Source organism: Nannobrachium achirus, assembly GCF_963921795.1.
Source record: "Nannobrachium achirus genome assembly, chromosome: 2".
NCBI lineage: Eukaryota > Metazoa > Chordata > Actinopteri > Myctophiformes > Myctophidae > Nannobrachium > Nannobrachium achirus.
This window is the reverse complement of record NC_137811.1, coordinates 64649333-64671008: the sequence shown is the minus strand read 5'-3', so window position 1 is coordinate 64671008 and position 21676 is coordinate 64649333. Positions and strand designations below refer to the sequence as shown.

Here is a 21676-nt window from a genome sequence, read left to right as displayed (position 1 = left end):
TTGGTTTGGTTGTGGGGGGCGGGACCCTCTGAAACGCCCTGCGATTGGCTGGAGGACATATCAGTCAAGACCTAATATTGAATGATGTTACGTCAGACGTAAGGTCAAGGCGAAAGAAGCATGGCCGCTGCATTAAGGGGGTCTCCGAGGCTGGTTGGAAGGTGGTACCAACATGTTGACTTTGCACTTGGTAAGAAGTGGAATAATGTGATGTTTGTGCCAATTTGGCAGCTGGTTTATGCCATTTATGACCTGGAATACGTTTTACTGCTGCTTTCAGTGCTTTGCAGGGAGGAGAAGGCAGTATGTGTGCTAGTATTGTTGCTAGGTTTTAGTTAGACTAGCTGTGCAGGCTTTGCAACTTGCAGGTGATGTGGTGAAATAGAGTCTCGTCTCTTAAACATGTCCTAGCCTGCCTTTTTAAGCAATGAATTACGTGCCATTTTATTTATCGTCTGGCAGTGCTTCAAACCACGATGCACACAGTCCCATAATAACCCAATAGCGGTGGTAGAATTGCTCTGCTACAGTACAGTTTGTCTTTTAATGTCAGGCACCTCGTGTAATTTAACTCATTGGAGCCCTTCTAGTCTCTGGAATACAAGTGAACATTCCACACCTTCTCTGCTGCACCTGTGTGCAGCTGTCTGTTTTAGAATCATCTTTATTGTCACATCACAGCCAGGTTCACAGTTGTAAAACAGTGGGTGAAATTAGTTTTTGTGCAAGCTCCATCGTTTTTTTGTTTTTAAGAAACGTATGAGCTCAATGTATGTAATGTGTGGATGGATAGACAGAGACAGACAGACCTTATATTGATACTGAGGAAAGTTGTTCAGTTGTCACAGCAGCACTGCTGTAGAGATGAAACAAAGATAAAGAAAGGGAAAATGAGATTAAAGGGTGAATATAATATAAAAGGGGTAATAATATAAAAGACTTTGTTATCACGGTGACAACATCTGACCTGGCCCTCTGCACGTGGGTTTATACATAGTACATACTGGTACAAACAGTGTCACAGGCTTGGTATGGTATGTCATCTATGTGACTTGAATTAGATTTTAGAAATACATTTTCCCCTTCATGCGCACCGTGCTTCTAATTTATAATCTAAGAAGGTAGAACTCTACTTTTGTTCCATGAAAGGATATACTGCTGCACGTTGTCTTAAGTTGATTTGGTAAGTCCTTTTGTATACTTGTGTAAATATATGCACACCTGCATAGGGCTTGGAAACGTCTCGGTGACTTTGGCAGTAAAGGGCAATCTGATATAAAATAATGGGCGTCCTGTTGTAGACACCCCTGAGCCTTTCTTCCACGTCCTGGCAGCTAAGGCTTATCATCGTTCCCAGGACTGGCTCAAAGGGCCAAATGTTGCACCCAATTTCTGTTACCCAGTATTTGGGGATTTAGCATGGCGCAAAGGGGCCAGGTTGCTATCTTCCGACACCAGTCTCATCCCTAAAACACCTGCTCTACCCGTTAAATTGACCAGCTCAGTGGCCTTGTGGTTAAGTGTCCGCCCTGAGACTGGGAGGTCGGGGTTCAAGCCCCGGTCGGGTCATACCAAAGACTCTGACCCAGTGCCTCCCTGCTTGGCACTCAGCATCAAGGGTTGGATTGGGTGTAAGTCCCTGCCTCACGCTACAGAATCAGGAGATAGGCTCCTGCCCTATGGGCCTCATCGCTCGGCAAGGCTTACTTACCCGTTACATTATGCATAGGTGTTTTCCATTAACCCATTTAGGCCTGAGGCCGATTTAAAAAAACGCCTTCTAAATCCTGAACTGTGTGGGTTCCCGTCCTAAATGGGTAAAGGTTGCAAAGAAATGTTGCATAGCTAATGTGGTTATTATCTTCTTCTAGTCTCCACAAGGTCCATGGCCTCAAAGAAACATGTGGGGTTCATTGGACTGGGCAACATGGGGAACCCGATGGCCAAGAACCTGTTGAAACATGGCTACCCTGTCATTGCTACCGACGTTTTCCCAGAGTCCTGTAAGGAACTGCAGGAGCTGGGTGCTCAGGTGAAGTTTATTTTATTTGGCTGATTTGTTCATTTAGCAAATAAACACAATGTCTTTATTTCGTCTGGTTAATTATTTTTCAGTTTTCTTAAAAGGGCACACACAAACATAACCCTTATTTTAATATTTTATGGGTAAAAGATTGTATTCAGTAGCTCCCCGCAGTTAAAAATGTGAATGATTGACAATCGTCCCATTATAATATGAAAGGTTTAGCTGCTGGGTAAACGATACTTAAGACAGCTGAGAAAACCTCTGCTCACACACCTACAGTATGCGCAATGCTTTGAAAACTAAATCAAGACTCTGTCCCACTATTGGGATTTGAAATTTCACAGTGTGAGAAATGGGAGCTGTGTGTGTTGGCTGCTCTGCATTTTTGGTTTAGAATTTTGTTGGGCAAGGTTCTTCTTCTCCCCCCCACTACTGAAAGTAATCATCATCTGCGAAGTGCAAACGACTTCATAATTGCTGTCTTATACATGTAACACACTAAACACAGGTAAATAAGGAACTTTGTGCATTAAAGGAAGTTGAAGCTATGATGGCCACGACTGCCATGATATGTTCATTTAGAAAACAATGTATTTTTGAAGAATAAAAACGTGATTTGCAATAAAATTATGATCTGAATCAATATGTTAGCGTTTCACCGATCGATCAAATCTTTTGTTGACCATAGCAATTACGCCATATGCACAATGACACACAGGATGGCATATCTAGTGGATTGTGACAGCAAACTTCTGTCTGAAGCTACTTTATACACTACATTGATTTTTGGAGTCGATTCGAGTCGCGGGGGTTAATGCAATTCGTCGACGAATCATTTTATACTGTATGTAAAAAAAAAAAAAAAAAAGTGCTTTAAACCACGTCAACATAATACAATAAAACATTAAGATGAACATTGTTTTAAACCTTGAAATAGATCCACAAGTGCATATGACATAATGAGACATGGTAGCGGTGGACATTAATGACGATAAGATTGCGTCCAGTCGTGTGTAATTGTGAATCGTGGAGCAGAGTAGAAAGATGGAGACGAGAATAATGCATCTCTCTGTCAACACAACTGCGTGTCGTTTATTATTTCTCAGAGCGCAGCGCTGCTGTATCAAAAGAGCTATGTTGCAAGTCGCTGGTGCGAGACAATAAAAAAACTTTTCCCCCATTGCTACTTCTCTGCCTGAGACCACACTCAGTGTGTGAAAGAGTGGCTGCCGCTGCTGCATCTTGCACTTGGCTAGCTCCGACAAGTAGAATAACAACACGTTGGCTTATATCCTCTCAAAGTGGTTAACTTCAAAATAAGAGCTGCCTGTAATATGATCAAGGCAACATTCAAGTCACGTTAACTGGTTTTATTTTGAAGTCTACTTAGAAGTAGTAGGAACTAGGAAGTATGGAGTCAATTGGAAGTACATGACACCAGTCCAGCGCTATACCGCACCGCACCGCAGTATTAACTGGTCAAATATATTTTCGACTCCTCGACTGAAACAGTTGGCGTTGATTCCGGGGGCTTAAAACGACTCGTCGATTTTTAGAAGACAGCCCTAATTACTATACAGTACATCTGTCATCTTAATTCTGACTGCTGTAAAAACTGATCCTCCCTCCACCTCAATAAGCTTGTATTTTCATTTTAGATTTTGGATAACCCAGCTGAGGTGGCAGAAAAGGCAGACCGGATCATCACAATGCTTCCCTCCAGTCCTAATGTTGTTGACGTGTACACAGGACCCAACGGCATTCTCAAGTAAACTAACACTTAACTTCCTTCAATCTAAGCATGTCATCTGTTTGAAGGAATATTTAGCATGTCTACATGCTCTGTGTCTCTGAAGTGGACAGTTTTTTTTTAATATATAAGAATAATTACTTTTATTTCAGCTAACTTAACAAGAAGAGAGAGGCTATAGTTTGCCATTTGTTTGGAATCCCCACCGATGATGTCATTGGTAGGCAAGATTCTGAACTGTCACAGCCTACCTCTGGGGCCTTTTCCACCAAAAGAACCGTGGTTCAAGAACCAGTGCCGTTCAACTTTCTTGGAACTATGGTTCGTTCTTGTGAACTGGCTTGCGTTTCCACTTTCCACCAGATTGAACCAGAGGCTGGAGAAAGAACCTGAACCGTTTTTTTTCCTGGTCGAAAAGCGCCCTACGAGAGGTGGGCTGTGGACAGTACTCAAAGAGTAGATGGAAATGATGCGATCTCATTATGAGCATTAGTGAGGGCCAGTTATATGAAGGTTGAGAAAGTGTTTCACACTTTTAGAGCTTTGGTAATCATATGGGCATTCCTAACACTAGGTGCCAATAAAAGTGAAAAAAATCATGTTTGTGTATTTTAATATCAAAAGTACAGCCCTAATTGATCCTATCAAACAAAAACGTAATGCGTGATGACACACGTCGATTCTACTTAATAATACAAGAGGACAGAATGATTGACGGGTGCCTGTGTCAATCAACTTCAACAACTCTCCGCGAGCCACCGTTCACTGCGCTGGTTTCATGGCTCCCCCCTTCCTGCCTCTGCGTTCGTCCTCTCCGCACAGCCGAGCGCTGGCCTCAGCCAATCACAAGCCGTGGCCGACGTCTCGTCTCGTCCTATGAACACAATAGACCGTTTGTCAGCCTTCTGATTGGTCCCTGAGACTCCCTGACTGGCCAACCAGAAAAATACATTCACTTTTTGCTATCGGGGGTGGAGTTTGTGCAGTGGAGAATATTGAATGTGCCTTTCAACAACTGTCCGCAGTGCGCGACACGGAGATCGGCCGGTACGGTGATAGCGACGGCAAGCGTCAAGCGATCTCGCTTATCATAACGAATAAGCTTCAACAAACTAGTTCACATGTACCTTATCAATGGTCTAAGAGTCACGATTGGGTACATATAATTTAAATGGGCAGAATTACGAAAAGCCAGCCTATTATTTGAGGAGAAACATTCTCTCTGTCCTCTTCCTAGTACCCAAGATGCAATGCGCTTCTCTTTCTATCTCTGATCCAGAGGATTAAACTAATTAAAACATTTATTTTTCGGGGGAAAACTACTGTTTTGCTATGTAATTACTGTACCTTTTTCTTCCCTTTTATTAATATCACGTAGATGTGTTTTTTGTGGTACTTTATATAGCTGTAATGAGGCTATGAAGGGAAAAAAAATCCCATCCACTTCCACTATAAAAGAATCTGCAAAGAGGATTCTGTCCCACTGGGATTAAACAAATTAAAACATATATTTTCGGGTAAACCCCCTGTTTTGCAATGTAACTACTGTACCTTTGTCTTCCCTTTTTATTAATATCACCTAGGTGTTTTTCCTTTGGTACTTTATATAGCTGTAATGAGGCTATGAAGGGGAAAAAAAAACCATCCACTTCCACTATAAAAACAATCTGCCCAGGGTTATTGTCCCATCATAGTAACAGGGCAGAATGGGGCGGGATTTACAAAAGGGTTTATTGTTTCCATAGCCGCTGCCTTGTTACAGTCTATGCGAGCGCTGTTACGGAAAAGCTGTGACACTCACCGGTGTCAGCGCCGCCTGTCTTTACATATTAATGTCTTCAATGCATTATGGCCCTCCTACTTTTTGACCGTCAAATCAAATTGCCCCCAGCGCTATGTCCCTCCTTTCTGGGCCGAATCATGTCGTCTCCTGTAATTGGCAGTGTGTGAAATGAGGATAAAGCCTAAAATACACCATGCCATTTTCAGAAGAAAACCCCAGACTTCCAAGCGGTGAGAGTGGGGGTATAGTCTTCTTCAATTCAAAAAGTGAATATATGCTTTGCTTTCACTCTCTTCACTTACAGCAGTCGTTTATTAGGCTACGCGCTACAGGCTACGTTTCGGTCTAAACGACCTTCATCAGGTATCTCATGGATTGAGAAGGAAATCGTTTACCATTCTAGGCTGGCAGATGAGTATTATGTTTTCGTCCCTGTGTGTCTGTGAGCAGCAAATCCTTGGAAACCTCTTAACACGAGAAAGCTTTCCACCTCACAAATGTATTATACTAGAGGTTCGCGGCCTTCGGCCGCTCACATCTAGAGTCCACGCCCGCTTCTTTACTAAAAAAACGTTTTTTTTTTGAAAAAAAAAAAAGTAAAAAAAAAATAAAAAAAAATGGGGGGGAACCATTGTGCCGCAGCGCACGTTTCCGGTCGGACATATTTGACCGCCGGACGCACTGGAGAGAAGTGACTGTTATGCCTCTGCTATTTCTCTGCACTCAGTGTGGAGGCAGCAGCAGCAGCTGCACATGCAAACACAGTGGTGTCAAATTTCACTCTCTCTCTCTTGCTTGCCCGCCCCCCCTCCCCTGTTGCCTCCTCTCTCTCGTGCTTAGCGAATGAGCGGACGGCATAGGGTTATGGGCGGTATTCCTTATGTCCTGACGACTACCGACTACCTATGCGACGACTACCTATGCGACTACCTATGAGTTGAAGTCGATGTAAAGGGGGCGTGAATGGGCTTGGAAGTGGGATGCGGCAATAAGCCCATTGTAAATATAAGATACTAGCTTGAGGAAATTAGAAACAGCCTAAATAAGTTCATACTTTTTCCACTCTTCCTACTTGACTTCTCGTTTGTCCCACCATGGATTTTATAGAGTGCAGTGCAACATTTCAGCTAGGTTGAACTGTGCTGCTGAGCTCCACGATGCATTGCTGTGCCTCTTACTTTTTCTCAGTGCAGTGCAACCCATTCCTGCACGCCACAGATGGGCTTCACACCACAGTGCAGCTGTGGATGTTTCGTGTCCTGTAGGGGTTGTTGCGAGGCCCTGGATTTGCGTGGCCATAGGCTGCATGCAGCCTTATAGACTATACAGTTAATCCAGGCATGAGAAGAAGGGACGTGGGGCCAAAGTTGAATACAAAGCTGTGCATTTTCAAAAGCTCACAGCCTATGCTGCGACAGAATGGTTAGGCCCAGGTTGTGGGAAGAAATAACGTAGACTCTAGTTCAGGTTGCCCAAATCTAAAAAAATAAATTGGGTGGTGATTTAATGCAAATCAGGCATTGACCTGTTGGCGCAATGTAGGAACTCTGTTGGATAATACTGTTTTAGGCCAAGGCTGTTTTTGACTTAAGGCCTATCCTAAAGCAATGGTTCTTAACTTGGCCTCTTTTGGACCTGGTCTATTTGTTTGTTTTTCTATTCAACCAGTCTATTCTATTCACTAGTCATGGTCCCCACGACTGGAGTGGAGACTTGCTTGATTAAAGCATTATCATATACCTGACTCCACAGAAAGGTGAAGAAAGGATCATTGCTCATAGACTCCAGCACCATTGACCCAGCTGTTTCAAAGGAGATGGCTGCTGCTGCTGAGAAGATGGGGGCAGTTTTTATGGATGCACCTGTGTCAGGAGGTAATTATTACATATTTAATATTTAAAAATCTATATTATTTGTTTAACTCATCAATTTGTTTTTTCTGCTGCTGTCAGAACCCAGCAACCCCAGTGTGCAAGCATGAATTTCCATTTTATCCATGTACCAACGAGGAATATGCAACTTATTTTCACTGGCAACTCGACAGCACACGTCATCAGAATTTAAATGTTATCCATATTTAACTTTCAAAATAGCCAGGAGGCCTGTGTAACCGTGTATCTGACATAGTGGTGTATCCAGTTTAGCTGCTCTCGCTCTGTACTTAAATGCAAAAGCAGTACACAAGAGACATTAGAGGCATTGGTACTATAGGAGAGATGGAAGGTGTGTGTGTGTGGTGGTACCCTTATACTTAGTTGCGCACCGGTATGGCACACGGACAATAGCTGGTCTGCAAGCTTGCAACGCACTGAAAGCTTGCAACGCACTGAAAGCTTGCAACGCACTGAAAGCTTGCAACGCACTGAATGCTTGCAACGCACTGAAAGCTTGCAGACCTGCTGTTTTCCATGTGCAACACCAGCACGCAGCCAAGTATAAATCTGGCTTTACTAGTAAAGTGCATGTTCTCTCTCTCTCTCTAGACTAGACTGTCTTGGGGGGTCCACGCAGACCCACTGCCTGTTTGAACTCAACCTCTCAACATCAGGGCAGGCACTTGCTTTGAATTGAATTGCCCCTCCCCTTCTTTTTTTTTTTTACGATCAGGCCCTAAAGATTAGTAATGATTTATATGCTTCCTTCCTGTGGTAGTGCACATGGATTAAGGTTGTCCAGCTTTCCATATCGTGTGTGTGTGTGTGTGTGTGTGTGTGTGTGTGTGTGTGTGTGTGTGTGTGTGTGTGTGTGTGTGTGTGTGTGTGTGTGTGTGTGTGTGTGTGTGTGTGTGTGTGTGTGTGTGTGTGTGTGTGTGTGTGTGTGTGTGTGTGTGTGTGTGTGTGTGTGTGTGTGTGTGTGTGTGTGTGTGTGTGTGTGTGTGTGTGTGTGTGTTCTAAATGGTGCAATATGCAGCCTGACCCTTATTTAGGTGTATGATGTCAGTCATCTGCCTTGAGGTTTCTTTCTTTTTTTTTTTTTTTTACATCCTTGGTGGTCAGACTGAAATCAAAGGTAGATGTAGAGCGCCAGGCCAACAACCACTTAATCCAGTGCAAAAAGAGTTCCAACATGAAAGCAGCTGAGTGACACTGAAGTGGGGTGGTAATTGAGTCAGCATGTCTCATTGTTGTCTTGTAAAGACTCGGAAGAACAAGGGAGTTCAGTGATTGCTTGGTCTTTTCCCAGGACTTCTGTGTGTGTGTGTGTGTGTGGTTTATACGTGTATGTATGCATATCGTCGGTGTCGGGTGGAAACCTTGTATGTCCAAAGGCATCCAGAGGCGTTGTGTGCTTGTAGATTGGCTGTTTTCACTACTTTTGTGCAACAGCCTTGTATGATGAAGCAGGGCTTTACTTGGTGAAAAAACATACAAACTTGGAGATACAAGGTTTCTGCCTGACAGTGACGATATATAATATGAGATACACAGTCAGCACGTGCAATTTTTGCTATATGCTATTCCTGGCCCTCGGTACTGATCCATTTCCCGCTCTGGGATTACCAGAAATCGTAACTTTCTCTTCTTTGGAACTGAGTGCTTTTTACTTGCCTCACTAGTTAGTGAATCGACAGGAGCTTGGAACCTAGCAGCGATTGGACATCGCTCAACAAGTCGTGGTAGGGCAGACGTGTGAAGAGGAGAAGAGGCTTGTGTTGTCGATTCCCCCCCAAGACATTTGAGCGTAGCCAGGAGGACTTGCCAATCTTTATGACAGAGGAGGACCACACGCAGACAACACACCCTTTTTAAAGAACCACACAAAAACGTTTTTTTTTTTAACTCACTCCTGACACAGGAGTAGGGGTGGGCGATACTGGATAAAAGCATTATCACGATATGCTTCATGCAGTATCACGATACACGATATTATCACGATACTGTTTTATGCGGGTTTTTAGGTTTATTATGATTATTAGACCCTCACATATATTCTATAGATAATCTATTCATTTGTATGCTGCAGATAGAAAGATAGATAGACTAATCTATGATTTTTTTAATGATAACATTCAGATTTTTGATTAAACAATTATCATTTTTTACCTCAAAATATTTACTAGTTGGTGTGATGATGGTTCAGGTCATTCAAATGGGTCCCAGAAATGTTTTATGGGTTCCCTTAAAATGTTATCAGAGTGTTGTGAGCTTGTAGATCGGCTATATTCAAAACAATTTGGCGGGACCTCTCTGGGGGTCTCGACCCACAGGTTGACAACAACCCATGCCTTACCATTGAAACTTGAGGGAAAACAAATTACCTTATGGTTGGTTTATTAGACCCACACAGATATTCTATAGATAATCTATTCATTTTTATGCTGCAGATAGAAAGATATTTTTTTTTTAATGATAACATTCAGATGTTTGATTAAATAATTATCATCTTTTACCTCAAAATATTTACTAGTTGGTGTGATGATGGTTCAGGTCATTCAAATGGGTCCCAGAAATGTTTTATGGGTTCCTTTGAAATGTTTTTTGAGTGTTGTGAGCTTGTAGATAGGCTATATTCAAAACAATTTGGCGGGACCTCTCTGGGGGTCTCGACCCACAGGTTGACAACAACCCATGCCTTACCATTGAAACTTGAGGGAAAACAAATTACCTTATGACCAACCAAAGTCAGGAGGTTTGTTATGATACAAGCTTTATTTTTAGAGAATTACTCACTCATTATCATCCTAGCTTTTCGCTTTTCTACTAACAATAATGGCATGGTTTTTATGACTAAGCCAATTATGTAATAGATAAAATAGACGCAAAATAGACGCGACGATTTCACCGCGATTCGCGACGACACACGCATGCATCAATGGTGAAAACATAAGCACTTTACAAATAGCAGCAAATAGCTACTTGTTTATAGTTAATAAAAACAGATGCATGGATTTACAAGGTGATCTAAATCATCTCATCAATACTGCCATAACACACAGCTATGGATGAGACTCCAGCACAGTTCAGCTTTGCAAGCAGTGAGATGGCTGATAGCGATAGCAGGACGGATAAGTAGTTTGCGTCCTGTTAGTTTAATGCATCCATTATAAAAAATATGCTTCAAAGAATGCAGGCCAAGCTGCATCACTGCTTTACTAAAGTCCCGTGAAAGTGAAACTAAATCGTGGACCACTGTGCCGTGCTCCTGCACACAATCACAACTCAGTCAGTGCTGTAGACACTCTGTAGCCTGTCTGCGTGCTGCACGGGGGAGGGGCCGTGAAAGCAGGGGACAGATCCTCAAACTATATGACACGTTGAGCCGCGACACGTTATAGCTTGTAGATCTGTTCTTTTTGGCGAATTACACCACAGTACTATAGAAGTATAAATTAAGCAATAGAGCTGCGACTCATGGAACGTGCACTCGCTGTATCCAGAGCCTTTTCTAAATGACTGTTTGTATCACGAGAGAAACGATATTCTGAAATGGCCTATCGTGGCAAAGCTGTATCGCCGAGACGATAATTATCGCCATATCGCCCACCCCTACACAGGAGCTCACCTCTGTGTGGGTTTGTTGTTTAGCCCGAAACTCTTCTCTCAGGTAGCAGTTGGCTGCTGCTTTCTTGAGACAACAAGCAGGCGTTTCTTAATTGTTCTGTTCTTGTTTTGCTGCTGGCCCTGCCTCCACTGCGTCAGAGAGGTTTTTTGGCAGCTACGCAGCTGGAAGGAATGCTTTTACTGGAGCAATAATGGGAAATCCACAAACCTGCTTTCTCACAGCTTAGCCGTCTGGACCTAAAGTGCTTGTTGAGAATACAACAGACCAGAAAATTACATTTACTTCCTTTTTATTTGGCTGTTTTTGAGGTGCAGGTGTCTTTTTTTACTGTATTGGGTTAGGGTCACAGATAAAATAGGAAATTGGGATGATTTTTGTTGTAACGATAGTAATTATACATTATTTTTCAATCTCATGTTTCTGTGTTGACACTTGAAATGATTTACCACAGTGGAAATGTGTGTCCTTCTGGAATAAGTGTTTGATGTGTTCGGCGTCAAATTTAACTCTTGTAAGAGCTGGCACTTTTGAATTTGTTGGAACATGCCTGAACGGTAATATGGAGTCCTCCCACAGACTCTGCTCTTTCATTACCTGAATATCAAGAGCTATACTTCAATGTGTCAAAAGAATTTGTTGTAAAATTGCAAACTAACTAATTTATTGTAATATTAAATTGTCATGCTGCATACTTGACTGAAGGAACTGATCTGATGCCCTGTTTTGTGTTTTTACATGTGTGTCTGATGTCACATTTCAGAAAGTAGTAATTTAGCTTTTAACTGAAGCTCATTGCTGACATACAGCAATGAGCTTCAGTTTGTAGATCATCCACATTGTAAATAACCACTATCAAGAAATATGTCAGTGAGTACAGTATAGTGACAAGTACAAGAGTAATAATTATGTAGAAGTTTTTACATGAAGTATTCCAGGAGTTTTTATGATGTGGCTCTGCAGGACCGTCTATAAGGGGGTCGGTCTTTGTGGTTGTCCGGAGCTAATCCTCCAAACCGCCGGACCGATGAGGGCCACATTGCTGGTGTACGCAGCCAAAAGCATAAATCAAGCTTTAATTTGCTGCTGTTTATGTGTGCTAGGGACAGGACGATATGAGAATTTCACGTCACGATTATTGTGACCAAAGAAATTGCGATTTACGATATTATCAAGATAATCTAAATATCCCCAACGTTCATTATCCTGGGGCGGAACATTTGCAACACGTTGTGAGCTTGTAGATCAGCTATTCTTTGTCAAAGAGATTTGGTAGTGAGAAAAGACTGTATCAAGTCAGGGTTTCCTTTCCTGCAGCGCTTTATTGGCCAGGCGGGCCACCCGGCCTAAAATCCGTAGCACCCGGCCAAGAATCTGGTTAAAATTATGCAAAGTTCCTCCTAAACCTGCAAAACAACCTATACTTTTGCGTTTGTTTGTTTAAGCAACTTCTCCTATAGTCTAGGAAATTAAGTCTATTTTTTGGAAGAATCGTTCAGTTTGTGATACAAGCACCAAATTTTGCACAAAGTTTCCTCTGGATCTACTTTTCTCAAAAAGCACGTTAGCCACTCATTTTTTTATTTTTAAGGGTTGTTGTCCCATTGACTTTCTATACAGTAAAATAATACAAAAACATAAATCTGCTTTAAGTAGCATATGAGGGGTCAAACTAGGAAAGTTGGTGCTTGTATCACAAAGTGAACGATTGTTGTACTAATTTTCCGGGCTACTATGTTGAGTGCAAAACTAAGAATGAATCTAAATCAAGGGAATTCATCTATACTATAATTTTGCGAATGTCTGACTGAGTGAGTGAGTGAGTGAGTGTCTGTCTGTCCCAGCGTTTCTCCTCGGTGGCTGGAGCAATTGATCTGAAATCGCATCACCATCAGCATATGAACACACCTGACATAACTGTGAAGCCCGTTTGTCACTTTCACAAATCGTATGCTGTATAATAGCATTTTTATGGTGTATCTATATCTATTTAGCCTACAGTACCTTTTGTGACCACACATGTTAAGGGAGGGGCGCTGTTGTTCAGGCCATGCACAATCACACACAAACCCACACACACACACACACACACACGGGGGGGGGGGGACACAGTATCTCTGTAGCCGTTAAATGGAACGGGTATTTCTTACATTGATGCTCCTACATATTAGCATGCAAGCACCAGTTAAAGTTACTTTCCATCCCTCATATACTGTGTGCACAGTGCACATCCCATAATCCACACACTGCACATCATTTCGGAGCTCATATCTTTGAACGGGTAAGGGCTAGTTTAATCAAATTAATTAATTAATTAAAAATGGTCAGCGTGCGCCATAGTGGGGGAGGTTACAGGTATGGTGAGTGCGATATGAAATGTAAACTTACCATAATCACAGTAATCCTTTATCATTTTCAATCATATTCAAGGGGTTTTGGAGAGAAATGAGACAGACTCCAGTCACTTATAGAGCACTGCAGAGGGAAGGTGTGTGTGTCTTGGGGAAAACTAATTGGGGAACCCTGCTGTAGTGTACATAATGAGATAAATGCATAACCATGTTTGTTTTCTCTCTCCCTGTGTTCCAGGAGTGGGAGCTGCCACCTCAGGGAAGCTAACCTTCATGGTGGGAGGACCAGAAGAAGAGTTCCAAGCCGCCACAGAGCTGCTCAACTGCATGGGCGCCAACGTGGTGCACTGTGGGGAACAGGTCGGAACTGGACAGGTAACTAAGCAGCTATTAATACCACCATAAACAACTTTCTATTTGAATACAAATGAATATTCTTCAGTTTACCAGGTGTTTTGTTCCGTTCAACTCGCCTTATTGTCAGTCCACCTTACTCAATAGTCTATCATAGTTATATGTTTTCTATTTTATTATGAAATGACTGCCCTCTGAGCTTCAGCTATTCAAAAATAGCTGATCTGCAAGCTCACAAAGTGTCTTTGGGAGCTTGTAGATCGGCTATTTTAAAGGGGGGGGGGAGTGAGAATGACATTTTTGGCTATTACTTTAACTGAAACATTTTGTTGCTTAATTACACGTTTGTCTATACTGAACATATATGACATATACTGTCATTGGTTTGTCATTATTGCAGGCTGCTAAGATCTGCAACAACATGCTGTTAGCCATCGGAATGATCGGTACATCTGAGACCATGAACCTCGGAATCAGGTGAGTTTTCTTGTTATAACAGAGTAGTGGACAATGTATGAAAAGTCAAGTCTCTTGTGGACAGCAGTTCTCAATTCGTTTTTGGGACCCACATTTTCTGTTTACCATGAAATCGGGAGTCAAATATCTTTTAATAAACTACATAACTCAACCACTTAAAGGGGCCCCACCATGAATTTCACATACATATCTATGAAATTAGGTTAAAACCTGTATAAAACCGTATTATGGACCAATATTTATGTAAAATATATATTTTGAAAAGCATGTTTAAACCCTGTGTGCTTAATTGACCTCTATACTTGGTCTGCTCCTTTTTTCCATCTACACCTAATCTGTTCGCCCTAAAATAGCTGATCTGCAAGTTTACGTGCTGTGACCTTGTAGATCTGCTATTTTTAGCATAATGTTCCGCCCAGAATACACTAGGGTTCATGCGGTTAAAAGTAGGTAGATCTGTGTATAGCATTAAGAGTCCACGGTGCTGCCAAACAATGTTGTGGTCAAAGTCAGAAGGGCTATATTGGCATGGCAATATTACGCATGGATATCCAATCCCACCCCCCCAAATGCTAAACACAAAGCATTTATGATTACAATTTTAAATGAAATCAGGGGTCGTCAACAGGGGGTCTGGGACCCCTAGGGGGTCCTCAGAGTTACTACAGGGGGACCTCCAAATTTTCCAATCCTTTTTGAAGCGGTGAAAACCGCTTCCTATGAGTGGCTTTGTGTGTATCACGCCCATATATGGTCATTTTAGTCCAGAATGAACAGGGCTTTTTCAAAAACAGAATGTCCGTTTAATTACCATATATGGTGATCTCAGTCCAGAATGAACAGGGTTTTTCAAAAACACAATGTATGTCACCTCATGTCCATATATGGTCACTCCAGGCCAGAATGAACAGGTTTTTCCTGTCCTGTACGTGCAAAATATCAGTCCAGAATGAATAGGCTTTTTCAAAAAGCAAAATGTGTGTCCCATATCCATATATGGTCATTTCAGTTCAGAATGAATAGGCTTTATCTGTCCTGTACGTCCAGAATATGTGTGCGGTGTCCCTCCCGGTCAGATGAAAGGATACTTTGAGGATTGGTCAAGCTTCACATGATAATTTGGCCTTCAGGTTTTATCTGTCTTGTACATGCAATAGGTCTCACCTATTGCAGCAATGACAAATAGCCGCATAAGAGCAAAAGCAAAGGCACAATAAGAATATACAGATGCTAACAGAATGGTAAAAAGGAGCATTAAGGCAGACAAGAGTAAATACATTGAAAATCTAGCAGAAGTTGAAAAATTTAGTAGGCCACAAAGATAACAGAAACTGAAATAATTATAGAGGGATGCAGTTGACAAACAACTAAGAGACCAGCAAGCAGGACTTTTTATATATTTTTTTAAAACCTATTATACCGGCTGTCATACCGGCTCTCCAGACAATTCTATACTAAGATTCACCGTTTCACTTCGAACCGAGGTTTGATTTTTATATTATTAACAACTTGAACCCTAGAGTCCATATCCTGAGAACTTTAGCCAAAAATAGCAGATCTACAAGCTCACAACGCAACAAGGTACAGAGTGAAAGGTCAAGTTTATCTCAAGTGGTTAAATATCTGAAAACACAAATTGACATGAATCCAAAATAGACTGATGATTATGCTGTCAAACAATGAAACTACAGTATATGGACTCTTGTGAAAAGGCTGCGGGGGTCCCTGCTTCATCGCTCTCTCAACTAAGGGGTCCTTTGGCCTGAAAACGTTGAAGACCCCTGTCATAAATGTATGGCATAATATTAAGTTTTCCTCTGCTGACAGACTAGGACTTGACCCCCAGCTGCTGGCCAAGATCCTGAACATGAGCTCGGGCCGCTGCTGGTCCAGCGACACCTATAACCCAGTACCAGGAGTGATGGAGGGGGTCCCCTCTGCAAACAACTACCAGGGAGGATTTGGCACTCAGCTCATGGCTAAGGTGGGTGGGATATTAAAGGCCTAGAATTATTGAATGCTTTAACCAGTGAAAAATAGCAGATATACAAGCTCACAGCGCGGCACCGAGTGCCGCGCTGCGAGCTTGTAGATCTGCTATTTTTGAAAAAGTTGTGAAAATGTGTGCAAATCTGTGAATACATGTATTTTCAAAGCGAACGTTTGTAACTCAAATTTTGCTTCTGGGGGCGGTCCCTGGAACTAAATATTTTGAGATGCGGGTCCGTGGCCAAATACATATCATTTTGGGGGTCCTTCACATGAAAAGGTTTGAGAACCACTGACACAGTAGTCCCTCAAGAACAGACTAACGGAGCTCCAGTTAAGTGAAAAGGACCTTTTCTTTCACAATGGCTGGCCAGATTGCTGACATAGAAACATGGGTTTTTCAAAAAACCTTAGAAGGATTCAAAAGACACTTAATATAGAATCGGGTCAAAATTCAAATTTTCACGAATCTACAAGCTTGCAGCGCGGCGCTGTGAGCTTGTATATCTGCTATTTTTCAATATTTAAAGCATAAAATAATGATATACACAATAATGTGTACCCATTCTAAATGGGTTAATTAAAGCAGTGGTTCAAGCAGTGGCCAACATATACACAACGTATACAGATGATGCAGATGACGTAATTTTGCCGGGAAATCCCGCCCCTGTCACGGCTAAGTAGAAAACATATAAAGAAAAGGCTTTTGGGGCTGAAATTAACGGAGTGAGGGTTCTAAAACTTTAACGATTTAATAGTTAGGATAATTTTAAGATATGTTTTATAAAAAAAGTTACATAGTATAACTTTAACAATGGTGCTCAAGTCCTCTCTGTGTTGCCCAGGCAACCAGTCCACAGCTCCACAGATTGTCCACGCAGTGCCATCCTCTGCCACTAGGGGCAACGGCATAAAAGCAATATTTTAAGAAAATCAAGAGGGTTATTTGTCATGACATGCGCTTATACAGGTAAAAGCAGCACGACTGCAACAACAGCAATATTACTTGTACTTAATTTACACAAGATAATGAGGATAATGATAATCCTGGACTGTAATTAAATAAAACTAGCCTACAGCCCCTTGGTGTGAAGCAGACAGACTGTGATGTTGACGCCCATTTGTGATGTAAATCGCATCACAGGACAGCCGCCTACAGGCCAAAATTTGGGAAGATATTTTAAACATTTGGGGATTATGAGAAGTAGAGACACATCTGAAGGTGATAAAGTTGATGTTGGGCAAGGTACATGCGTTATTGATTTTTGTATTATGTTTTTTAGACAATTGAACAACTGCTGAACGGACAAACCAGCATACACACTATTTTTTGGGGCGATTCTAATTAAGGTTGTGGGATAACAAAATTAGAAAAATAAGATGACTCTTTAAAAAGTTGAAGAATAGTTTAATACACACATCCTCTTTAAAAAATCACACCCGTGTGAACTGAGCGGTGGTTTACCCCCCCCCCCCCCCCCTTCCCCCCTGTGTGTGTGTGTGTGTGTGTGTGTGCGTGTGTGTGTGTGCCTGGTCTGGCCTGGCCTGAACAACAGCGCCCCTCCCTTAACATGTGTGGTCATAAAAGGTACTGCAGGCCTGCAGGCTACATACAGACACACACGCACACACACACGCATACACACACGGCCACGTATAGGAGACGGTGTAACCACCGCTCAAAAATCCTCTAGCAATGTGATGTGCAGTGGAGAATTATCAGAATTAGGGTATACCGGTAGTAGTATAATAGAATGCACAGTCCCCAGTTAAAGTATATTGTAATCAATAAACACCAGCCTAATAATCCCCCCTTGCCTGTTGTTCTGGAGGTGGGACAGGGTGGCATGCAGGACCTTGGAGATGCGTCATGGATGGTGTTGCTGGATCTGTTGGGACGTAGGCAAACTTAGGTATAGGCGCAGGCAGGGTGCTGGGTAGAGAGGAGCAGATGTGGTCTTTTTACTAGCCTCTCCAAGCACTCCCATGACCACCGTGATGAGCACAACCTGGCGATGGTCATTCAGGCTGGCTGGGAAGGCGTTCCGGGGTGCAGAGACAATGGCCCTTTTGAAGCAAGTGGGGGCTGTGTATGGACTGGGCACGGGATAGGTTGATATGGTGGGTTAACACTGGTGCGCAGGTCCTGAGGAGACACCTGGACTGGAGCACCTTATCGTTGAGACGATACAATGTCTCCAGGATATGCCTTTTCATCGTGATACAATGAGGGAGCCTTGTAAAAAATCCTGTTGAATTGTTACAGAGATTCATTGCAGAATTCATTTAAACCTGCATTTTTGTCTAAATCGGTAGTTCTCAAACTTTAAAATGTCAAGGTCTCTCCTTAACTCTGACTGTATACAAATGAAACCAAATGGACCCGTAAGAGTTACATACTTGTAAGGATCAATTTAGACCTCCCAAAAGAAACCCAGAGTCCCTGGAATCCACATTGAGGACCACAAGATATTGTGTTATTGTATTTTTACATATCGTCCACCCCTAACTGAGCTTCCACGTTGTCTTTATACGGTGCAGACAAAGTGTTTTATGAGTGCCGGGGCACTCATAGTGCTCAAATGCCGCGTTTATAAACACCCGCAGCGCTCAAACCGATCAACCATTGCTATGCTCAAATGTTCTGATCTGTTATTAGCACAAATAGCTTTTAAAGTGCTAGCCAAATTAAACCGCTAAGTGCCAGTGAAGACCTCCTACTTTAGCAAAAGAAGTTAAAGGTTTCCCAGCGTAATCAAGCTGGACAGCTTGGTTATTGTATGGTCTCTTAGAAGTACTGTATCGGCCAGTACTATTTGTCAAGTCACTCCTTTGCAGTGTTTGTTTGTTTCATAAATCCCACACTGAAGGGACAGTTGAATGTTTTTGAAGGAATGTATTTTTTTCTGAATGACCATTCACATTTTTTGGGCAATTTCCATCAAAAGTCAAGCCAAACCATGCTAGGGTTTGAAAGTGGAAGTGCAATTTGAATTCGCATAATTCAAATTCGCATATTTCTCCCATTAAAACCATTTGGAGGTTCTGTGCACTTGTCATCTTCAGCAAGTTGACACGGTGCAAGTTAATGGACTGCAAACGGTGTGTGAGCAAAAATGTTCCACAAAAGAGTGTGTGGCTGATGTCATACCACACGAACACTTTATTAGATTGTTAAACATTTCAAATTAATTGCCAGCCCTACTTAAAATATTAATTAGTTATGTAATGGTTTATGGGCAACATCAAGGTTATATTGAATCCAAATGTCTTATTCTATAAATATGGTGGTGTGTGGGGGGGGGAGATGGTTACATCTTAATAGATGTCGCTATAGTATGTAATTCTGGAAACCTTTCTGCTGCCCTTGACAGAAAAACATGCCTCCCAGAAGTGGCTTCAGTGTTTGAAGTGGATATGACTGAAGCAGCTGGCTTTGGCATCATGTATACACGCTGTATGTCTGCTCATAATTGTTATGGTTGCGCTCTCTCTCTCTCTCTCTCTCTCTCTCTCTCTCTCTCTCTCTCATATCAGGACCTGGGCCTGGCACAGAACACCGCCACCAACACAAAGACCCCCGTTCCCCTCGGCTCGCTGGCCCACCAAATATACAGGATGATGTGCGCGCGCGGCTACGCCGGCAAAGATTTCTCCTCCGTGTTTCAGTTCCTGCGTGAAGAGGAGGGCCAGTAGAAGAAAACACTCCCCCTTCCCCACCCTGCCCTGCCTCGTCCCTCCCCTGCTCCCCCCCTCCCTCCCCTCCCCTCCCTCCCCCGTCCCAGCAGCCCTCCTCCACTCCAGGCCTGGCCCGGCCCCACAACAGGACCCACACATAGGCTCGTTAACGGGGTGCCTTCTGCCCCGCTCAAGGACTTTATGTCAGAGATGTGAAGTGTGAGACAAAAGAACGAGATGAAGCTCAACCAAACCTCCACCGCAAAGCAGACGATTAGTGCACTTATATCACCTCATATCTGGGCTAGCCGTGTTACAGTACCTGATGCGTGATCATGCCTTTGTTTAATATGGAATGAATAACGCAAAGCAACACTCCTTTAAAGATTTATAGAAGCGTTGTGGATTCTGAGGAAGTCTCCTCCTCCGAAGATGGCGTTTAGTAGGCTAATGATTGTCATGTGGCTGTGGTGAGAGTTACAGGGGTCAGGGCGATGAGCGACCAGCCACCTTGGCCTACAGTAGATGGGGTTGAACGGTTTAAGTCGTCACGTTTATCTGTCGATTGTGATTATTGCTTTTCTGTTTTGTTTTTGTTTGTTTGTTTTGCCCCTTTTCACTTATGTTTACGGGGTTTGTTGTCTCTCGGCGATGGGATGGTTGCTTTGGGAAAGGCTTTCGTGTGTCCTCATGTCAGTAATAAAGATGAGAGATTGTGTTGTCTTTAATTTGTCTACAGTTTATTTCAATTGTAGTCTTGCAAAAGCTCCACCCAGGTACTGTGTGTGTAGTTACGTATTAGTTATAATTATCAAACAAACACCACCTGTCCACCCAGCTATTCTGCCCTCAAGGAATAGCAATGTCAGGTCCTTCTTCATTGTTTTGCCACCTATCATGTTCAAGGCCAATATTATGAACAAAGCAATACACAAAAGTAGCCAAATTGGACGAGATTAAGTAAATCTTGAATCATGAGGAAATGTATTTTCGTTCCTCCTTTGAAGCGTATGCATTTGGAAATATTTTGAGTCCCACACATCACACAAACCCATTTAGACCAGAGGCATGAGGTCCATTCTAAAAACGCCAAATCCTGACTTAAGTTTTCAGAAAATATGCTAAAATATGTTGCGATAGGCAGAACTGGAACACCTTTATACCTTTCAAGCCGCTAAATACTGTCACATAGCTGTTGAGATAAATACATTATATATATATATATATATATATATATATATTAGTGGTGTCCAACGATTAAATATCTTAATCACGATTAATCGCATGATTTATGTAGTTGATCGCGCGATTAATCACAAATAAGTCATCAGCTTTTATCAGGTCACAATGTAACTTAGAGGGATATCTTTCAAGTCTTTCGTGGCCCTATTAACTTGGGAGTGGAAATATTTGCTGGATTTATGCGAAAGTATGTTAATCTTTTATTAGAAATCAATTAAAAACCTGAATAAATCATAATGGTATTGCATTAAACAGACTGCAGCTGATGGGTATAAGGATCTGCTAAATGATTACTGTTGTGTCCACCTTTATGCTTTAATTATACATTGTATTTTTTGTTACATCAACAGGGATGGACCTTGTAGCCAATATAGCCGATATTGTAGCCAATGTTTGTAAATGTGCGATTAATTGCGATTAAAATAATTAATCACGATTAACATAACAGTGAGTTAATTGCGATTAATTTAGTTAACTCGGACAGCACTAATATATATATATATATATATATATATATATATATATAT

The 21676-nt window shown here is 42.1% G+C and overlaps 1 protein-coding gene across 1 annotated transcript; it reads left to right on the top strand.

Annotated features, from left to right (window-relative positions):
- The first annotated feature begins 103 nt into the window (after positions 1–103).
- On the top strand, positions 104–20635 carry hibadhb (3-hydroxyisobutyrate dehydrogenase b). The gene is made up of 8 exons (XM_080737524.1): positions 104–190; positions 1872–2032; positions 3685–3794; positions 7312–7433; positions 13648–13784; positions 14164–14240; positions 16068–16224; positions 19767–20635. The coding sequence occupies exons 1-8, from the start codon at positions 121–123 to the stop codon at positions 19923–19925; spliced, it is 993 nt and encodes a 330-aa protein (XP_080593650.1). The 5' UTR covers positions 104–120; the 3' UTR covers positions 19926–20635.
- Positions 20636–21676: the final 1041 nt, after the last annotated feature.